Here is an 8,585-nt window from a genome sequence, read left to right on the forward strand (position 1 = left end):
GTAACAAGCCAGTTTATGAATCCGATGTTCCAGCAAAAACAGAACGATTACAGGTTAGTTCCTTGCATGATATTTGATGTCATTTGTATTTCTTTTCATAAGCCTCCGAGTTGGCATAATCCATCTTGCTGAAAGACTCTGTGCATCCTATTGTGGCTATTAGTTCCAAGTGCCTTTCTTTATGCCACATAATATGTTGTGATTTTTATCTCAGCAATTTACGCTTACCTTCTAAGACTGGCAAATCTATGGATTAGATCTGTTAAAAGAGCCCAATCAAATCCAAAATACCAAAGTGCTTAAGTGAGCAATCTTTTGATATTTAAGCATGCTTCAAAAGTTTCCCTTAGCCTAAAAGGGTAGAGTTTTTAACCCTTGCCTCTGGTCTAGTTATGTGATTGGAACAAAAGTGCAACCAATTCTACTAGTCAATTTTTGTCAAACTGGTAAAACCAACCGGTTTTACAAAAATTAGTCGATTTTGTCTCGTTGTGACCTCGATGCATCCCAACACAAGATCTGCATTGACACAAACTGACAAACTCAGGTGGAGGTACATTTGATTGAGAGGATGCACGCCAATATGACTCAAGTGCACTCCAATTTTCGCAAGTTCAGTCTTGTGAAGAAAGAGCTCGCCCAAAAGCTGCAATCACTCAAGGGAGAGCTGGCTAGAGTTCAATCGAAGCACATGTTCCATGACTATCAAAGCTGAGATAGAGCTCATGAACAAGGAAATCCAGAAGGGTAGAAGGTCAAGTACCTTAATTCTGACCACTTCAATGTAGGGTTTAATAATTGTGCCAAATATGATTTGTAAATTCTGCATTCTTATTTTTATCAATATTTATGCTTTAGGTTTTAAAAATTAGATATATATTTATATGAGTTGATTTTTCTATATCAGATTTTCAATTCTTAGGTAGCAGGTCGATTCTCAGTTTGATATGCAATTCCACCAATCTTTTCCTCTTTGGTAAGTTGAGTTACTCTCGATGCTACATTACTCGTGTTGAAGCAGCAGTTAATAGTACAAGAATTTAAAGACAAATGTGAAGGATCCCCATGATAAGAAATAAAATTTATTTATTAACTATCTGGTGGATAAAAAAGAATCAAACAGTTGAAAGAGGCAGGAGAAAGAAGAATCTTAAGTTAAGCATATTATGTACCATTTAAGGACAAAGATGCAGATCACATTCTTAACAACAGCTTGAGAGAAGCATAGAACAGCCTTGAAGTTGCAACTTGTTTGTCAAATATTTAACAGAGAAACTGACCAGTTTGAACTTCCTTGCGGCAGAAATTGACCATGTTGAAGTGAGCCACTGTTCCATGGATTATGTCGCAACAACTATGACCACAATGAGAAGGATAATCCCAAAAATCACCAAAAGCAGGCACATCTACATAAACCGAAGAACTGGATAAGACAGATGTACAAACAAAAAATGAAACACAAGGCTGAAAAGTGAACTTACCAGGGATGAATTTGACTTTTGGGTTTTGGCTGCCTTTTGAAGTTGGATTGTCCCCTGAGCAGTGGCTGCATGAGAGTTCTCAATGTGGGAGCTAATGTCATCTGCACAGAAATCGGAGTGAGTCAAACAGATAAAAGGCAGATGAAGATTACTCATAAAGTGGAGATGCTTTACCAATTATAACTCCTTGATCATGAACCAGAACAGCAAGGTCTTTGAAGATTTCATTCACTTCACCAATCTGCTGTTGAATATCTTGGATGGCTTGTTCTCTCTCCTCTATGATTGCCTCATTGAAGACGATCTCATTGTCCAACAAAAGCACCTCTTGTCTGCAGATCCAAAATGTATTGAAGTCTTAAAATTTAGATCTAAAATGTATGACTAAACAGAAGATGGAATGGACCCCAAGAAAGCTATAAGAAAATGGCACCAAACAAGTAGCAAGAAACAAACCGATACTGAAAGCGAGAATTTGTGTATGAAGGAAAATATTGAAGACAGACCAAAAAATTGATTAAAAATGGCCAACTTTTGATTGATTAATATCATAGTGATTAATTTTCTCAATAATTGATAAGGTATTGGCCAACATTAAGTCCAAGAAATCTCAGTTTTTTTTTTTTTATAATTATCAATAAGCGAATGAAATTAAAGAGAGAAGATTGTCAATTTACATCCTTTCACCTACTCAAATAGTAAAGTAATAAGATTGATAAAATTTCTCTATGTTACAGTATTGGACTCACCAGAGCTAAACTATTTTTTGACATTTAGAGCCATGCAAAGGACCAAAGAACTATAATGATATATATTCATGACCCAGTTTATTTAACCAAATAACTAGAGCAACAAAATCAAGGCCCATACAGGATGAGCTCACTAGCTAAGATAGGCATGCTTGTCTCTAAAACTTCAATAGAAAGATGAACTTGGGAGAAAGAATTGCACTTACAATGCAAGATTGGGATTATTGACAACTTAAATATATATTTTATGCCACACATCAAATTACAATTCAATTAATACCAAGATTAGTCACCTTTTGGACTCCAAAAGTAGAGCTTGCTCAAGAGGCTTGTTGGAAGTATTATCAGGCACACCCATAGAATCATATCTGCACAAATTGTGTAGAGTACAAGTTAATATAAGGGCATAAGAGTAAAATAAAACTAAATGATTATGCTCATTAGGGCATAAAAATTAAAGTTCAGATCATCATTCATATCTTTTCTTATTCATCTATTCTAAGTTGCAAAGATTATTTAGCACAAGTTGCAATATTCCAAAGACAATATTATAAAATTCACATCCATGATGTGGTGCCTTTGAAGAATATATGGTAACAACTAAATCTTTATTGGCGAATACTACTCTTTTTCAAGTACAAATTCAAGGTTTTAGTTTGGGCCTTGACAAAATGACTTAAAGGAGATATAGTACGAATAGAGGATCCAAAGAACTACTCGTAGAAGGTGGAACCACTATTAGAATGAGACCGAAAAGCCATCTATTAAGAATGATGTTAACATGTGACTTGGATAGCAACCAAGCAAGGTTGTCAAGCTTTAAGGGAGGATTATAGCATCCCAATCATCATCAAAGAAATAGGCATAGATAGGTGCATTTTGGCTACATGATTCAACTCAAGTTAAATTTGATGATTCAGTTCTTCTATCAGGTCTGATGGAAACAATATCGTTTGTGAAGCAAGGACCTAAACCTGATATGCAGATCAATCTTTTGGTGACATGTGGCAAGTACCATAATAAGGGCGAATGGGGGCCCTAGGTCTCAATACCTCTAATTAACTCCTTAACTCTTTTATTGTTTGCCAGATGTATATATTATGTTTTTTAAATAACTTTTGATTACTTAATACTTCCATGTAGAGACAGGCCACAAGGTTTATAACTCAGGTTCTAACCCTAATAATACTAAAAATCCTTGAGGAGAATACAGTTAAAATGTACTAAGTGAACAAAGAAAAGAGGGGATAACTACTGAGCTGAACTAGCAGAGCCCTTTATAAATAAGAAGTTTCTAATCCCATAAAACCAACCTTCACTCAGGATTTTGCACCAAATAAAATACACATAAGCACTAAAATCCACAAAAATCATTCCACAAACAAAACAAAAGCAAATAAAGATGGAAAGAGTAGCACAGATGCTTCTATTAATGCAACTGAGATGTAAAATGCAAGCAAAACACATGCAGAAATTCAATGCAAATTCAAGTGCACAAATTGAATACAACAGCCTGCCTTGGTGGAAGAACGGCTTGGGGAACCAATGGAGCAAATGCAGTTTCTCTCTCAGCTGCAAGCCTTTGAAGTTTCTGGTACTCCTTCAAAATGTTTTGGAAGTCCTTCGCAAGTTTTGCATCTGTTATCCTTTTGCTTGTCTGCAATTTATCACAATGCTTAACCATGAGGAAAATGTCATGACAGAAATAAGAAAGAATTGATTCTTAGTCAAATGAGAAAGGTTGATAGTCATGCATGTTGAATCTCCATGATGTTTCTAGTGGTAATGGATAATAAGCATAGCCCAGAGTTCAGAATCATAAATAAAAGCTTTGATCAAGTCATGCAGTCTATCCACTTTCCATCAAATCTCTAATGGCAGGGGAGCATTTGTACAATGAGAAACTGAGTAATCTCACTTTAGATTTGAGGTTAATTGCATTGCACATGCTGCACAAGCCACCTTCTACAAATTCTTGACATAGGAAGTCTACAAGATGGTGATATGGCAAGATTGCATTATGAGTAGGTAATCAGCTCACAAGCATAAACTAGTCAAGAACCATACATAATATAATGGGTTTTTTTTCTTCTTTATTATGAGAGAAAGTAGATAGAATTTTATTCATAACTTCGGACAAATAGACCTTAGAGAAAGTACTTAGGAAAAAAATAATATGTGCACCACTTATTAAAGACTCATCATACGGTTCATTGGTACAGAAATAAATATAAACGTTGATAATTTAAGATAGTCTTAACACACAATTATACATTCAATAGGTTAAGTGGGTTTCTAGGATCCATTGGAGATAGGCTGGAGCATATGGCCAAATTAATAAATTAATTTGTCAATTATTGAAAATGCTTCAAGAAAAAAAAAATAACAGTATACAACTACTACAAAATTCGAAGGCATAAATGTCTGCATGGTATGCTTCTTAAAACTGAAATTCCAGATAAGACTACCTCCGCAGTTCACCTGACTGTTGCACACTGAAGAAGATAGAAACAACCAACCAAAACAATCATACAACCAAAGCAGATGCAAGCTTCAATAGATATTAAACTCAAAGTACTATTTACTTACACTAGCTTCAGAAAGATGATCAGTTTCAGTGGCTTGTTTAAGTTTGGTAGAAGCATCTTTAACTAACTGTCCAATATGTAATCTTGCATTGTGCCTGAAAAGGGAAAAAAAAAAGAATACAACAGTAAGCAATATACTTATAACTTAATTGGCTCCACTAGTAGAGAAATTTCTCATATATACAAGAGAAAAAAGTTGACAAAGAAGCTTGGGGTAAGGGATTTCCTAGAAGCAGTAAGTTTACACACTGACAAAGATAGGTTTATGCAAGTGAAAAACCTACCAAAGAAATTCTTAGATATTGTATTTACTAGGATGGAAGTAGGATGCAAAAGAGAGGGAAAAAATAAAATCACTAATTGTTTTTTATTACTTGGAGAGAATTAGAGGGAAAATGATTTGATCACTTCCAATTTTCTATTTTATTTTCATAAAAAATGATGTTAGTAATATTATTTCGTTTGTTTAGTTCAATCGAACTAAACAAGAAACATGAAACAGAGTGAATACAAGGTAATTCAATTCTTTTCTTTTCTCTTCATTTAAACTACATTTTTTCCCTGCTTCCTCTCCTCTAAGTAAACACAAGGCAAAGTTTTACATGGGCAGAAAGATAGAAATCAGAGGGGAAACACACGGGAGGGAAAGTGACACAAAAATGGACATGAGTGGTTCATGCTCAATGTGCAATTTTGTGAGACTTCCCCTCCCCTTCTCCATCCCTTTTCCCTCCTATCTTTCCAGTTTCCACCCAAGCAAATCCAGCACTAGGCCAGTTAGAATAAATACAAACTTAACAGTCTCCATTAAATCAGTGTTGAATATGTTTGAATGGAGAAGAGGTGGAAGAGGATAGAAGTTCCATTATGAATGAGACTTTAGTCCCACATTGGGAGTTTCATAGCATGTTGGTTGATTTATATTGATTCACATGCATTGAGGAAGTGAACAAATGCATGGAGAGAGACTCTCTCTCACGCGTGGGTGCGCAGGGGTGCAAATCCAGGGCCTGAATTGCATTGAACCATGTTGACTCGTGTGTGGGCACGACTTGCGCGCGTCGAATGCCGGACTGGTAAGGGCAAAATTTACCCAAGTAGAACAACCAACATTTTGCTGCTATGTAACATTAAAGTCGAGATTAATGCAGAATCAAAACGGTCGAGTGATAATGAGTGAAACGGCGGGCCATTAACGCTGTCGTTGTGCAACTCCTGCTTGATGGAATCACGATTAACCGTTGTATCCTGGGAAATAGACGACCCCAATAAACCTCAAAGCACTGCCAGAGGTGGGGCGAATCTGTTTCAAGGAAACTGCGTCAATCGCAGGCCTCGGTCAGCTCGCCCGGTCGACCTCCTCGTTCGCCCGGTCGGCCTCTCCACTTGCCCGGTCGGCTTGTCTCCTCGCCGGGTCAGCCTGTCTGCTCGCTCGCCTCTCCACTTGCCCGATCGGTCTGTCTGCGGCCTATCTAACCGCTCGGCCCGGTGGGTCTCTTTGACCGCTCGGTCGGCTTGTCTCCTTGCCTGATCGGCCTGTAAGCTCGCCTGACCTACCTCTCGCTTGACCAGTCTGCTCGCCCGACCGGTCTCTCACCCAGTCGGCTCTCTATCTGGCTGAGCTTGTTTAGCCTTACTGCTCGGTCGGACAATCTACTGCATCAATCGCAGGTCTCGGTCAGCTCGTCCGGTTAGCCTCTCCACTCGCTCGGTCAGTCTCTTCGTCCGCCCAGTCGGCCTCTCCACTTGCTCGGTCTGTCTGTTAGCCCGCCCGGCCTATCTGCTCGGCCGGCCTGCTCGCGCGACCTGTCTGCCCGCCCGACCTGCCTCTCGCTTGTCTTGTCTGCTAGCCCGGCCTGTCTGACCGCTCGGCCTGGTCGGTCTCTTTGACCGCTCGACCGACTTGTCTCCTCCCCCTATCGGCCTGTTTGCTCGCCCGGCCTGTCTGATCGCTCGACCTGTTAGCCTGCCCGGCCTGTCTGCTCACCCGGCCTACCTTTCGCTTGGCCAGTCTGCTCACCCGACCGGTCTCTCACCCAGTCGGCTCTCTGTCTGGCTAAGCTTGCTCGGCCTTACTGCCCGATCGGTCAATCTATTGCTTGCCCGTCCTACCTTTAAGTCCGCTTGAGATTCTCTGCCCGTTCGGCAACACAGACCCGCTGCTCGGCCGATCTGTCTGCTCGGCTGCTCAGTCCAATCTGCCACTCTTCGGCATGCAGCAGAAACGAACCCCTGCTGACAGCCTGAGATTATACGCTCAGGTCATCTCGACTGTAAGTTAAATTTAATTCAATATATACCCCATAAATCTCCAACAATAGATTGTTTCTTCCAACAATCAGCAAAGTAGGGAGTGAAAATAATCTTCATTCTTAGGCTCCATTTGATACTGAATAATATATAAATATATATAAACTTTTAGATAATGCTACAGAGTCCAATTAGACGGATCAGAGTCCAATTAGACGGATCAGAGTCCAGTTGACTCAACCAATTTGAATATGTTCAATCCATTTGGGAACTCATTTTCCCAAAAAAGAAAAAACATGTGTTTTTATCGACCAAAAGGGATTTTAAGACCACACTGCACCAAAACATTCGGAAAACATTTTACCGAAAATATTTTCAGCGAAAGCGAAGACTTAGCCCTAAACCGTTCTCGTAACCCTACCCAAACCAGCATTCCGCGGAGAAAATGACACTCACAGCTTCTCCCGGAGGTCGGGAGTGTCCTTGGGGGTGCCGATCGTGCTGACCAAGCGCTCGAAGTTACGGACGGAAGTCGTAATCTGGAACAGCCCGGCCGCGACAGCCTGCGTCGAATCCTGCCGCCGCACGATGAGCGGCCTCCCTGATTCCAAATCCTGGAAACTCATCCTCTCCCTCTCGATTCCAAGCGCGCGCGCGCAGATGACTTCAACCGGACCGAATCCAAAACCTAGAATCCGCAACCGATTCAATTGGCGCAAGACGCGCAGCAAGGAACCAAGAAAACTCAGCAGGAGAATGGGGGAGCAGATGGGAATTTGCGGGAACGTCAACGGAGTGGAGATCGGAGGTCGCGAAGAAGCGAAGGTTCGAGCTGGGAAGAAGTCAAAGACGGGAGACGCTACCAAGGGACGGAGTTAGAAGTCAAGCATGTCCACGCGACGCGCCGGGCATATATGCAAAAACGTCCCTGTCATATATCGCAGTTAGCCCCCTCATTTTGACCCTTTTCGCAAGTTACTCCTTTTCCGCGTGATTGATTTTGATTGTTTGGCTACCAAACAGTCAGTGATAGAAATCGTGGATCGTCGAACACGTTCGGTTATAAATCAGTTAGTTGAGTACTTCTTTATTTTTTAAAAAAGAAAATTTATGTGTATCAAATCATAATAAAATTGTTTAAAATTTAAGAGGGGGAAGACTGAGCCGGTCCACGAACATTCTGAGGCATCCAAGTAAATCCGAAAATACTTGAGGATCCAACCGTTCAACATTTTAGATTTATCATCCTATCAAAAGAATATCATATAATGCATCGTAGTAATTTGAAATCAAGCTGTGAATATTTGGAAAACTATGTCTATAATGGCATGAGCCACCCTATCTTTGCATCAATAATAATGCATATACTCTTTATCCATGTTTGTAAAATCACAATGGTACAATGGTATGATCCTATAGATCAATCCTAGATCATACTAAATTGATTTTTATAATAAAATCAGAGAAAATTTGATAGAATCAGAACAGAATTAATAGGACCAGAACATGATCGATGG

General features: G+C 39.8%; 1 protein-coding gene across 1 annotated transcript; it reads right to left on the reverse strand.

The window, feature by feature from the left end:
- Positions 1-1,069: 1,069 nt before the first annotated feature.
- Positions 1,070-7,954, reverse strand: LOC122029629 (syntaxin-22-like). Its single transcript, XM_042588699.1, has 7 exons — positions 7,525-7,954; positions 4,820-4,913; positions 3,748-3,887; positions 2,524-2,598; positions 1,656-1,813; positions 1,482-1,582; positions 1,070-1,406 (listed from the first exon to the last, which is right to left on the reverse strand). Exons 1-7 carry the CDS (start codon positions 7,692-7,694, stop codon positions 1,341-1,343), a joined length of 804 nt encoding a protein of 267 aa, XP_042444633.1. The 5' UTR covers positions 7,695-7,954; the 3' UTR covers positions 1,070-1,340.
- Positions 7,955-8,585: the final 631 nt, after the last annotated feature.

Source organism: Zingiber officinale, chromosome 10B, assembly GCF_018446385.1.
Source record: "Zingiber officinale cultivar Zhangliang chromosome 10B, Zo_v1.1, whole genome shotgun sequence".
Taxonomy (NCBI): domain Eukaryota; kingdom Viridiplantae; phylum Streptophyta; class Magnoliopsida; order Zingiberales; family Zingiberaceae; genus Zingiber; species Zingiber officinale.

What these genes read in the sequence shown, in the direction of transcription:
- LOC122029629 (XM_042588699.1), bottom strand. Translation starts at nt 7,694, where the DNA reads ATGAGTTTCCAGGATTTGGAATCAGGGAGGCCGCTCATCGTGCGGCGG. An exon ending in CCCGACCTCCGGGAGAAGCT is followed by an intron (nt 4,914 to 7,524) that starts GTGAGTGTCATT and finishes TTCCCTTTTCAG; the next exon opens with GCACAATGCAAGATTACATA. An exon ending in AAAAGTCAAATTCATCCCTG is followed by an intron (nt 1,407 to 1,481) that starts GTAAGTTCACTT and finishes CGGTTTATGTAG; the next exon opens with ATGTGCCTGCTTTTGGTGAT.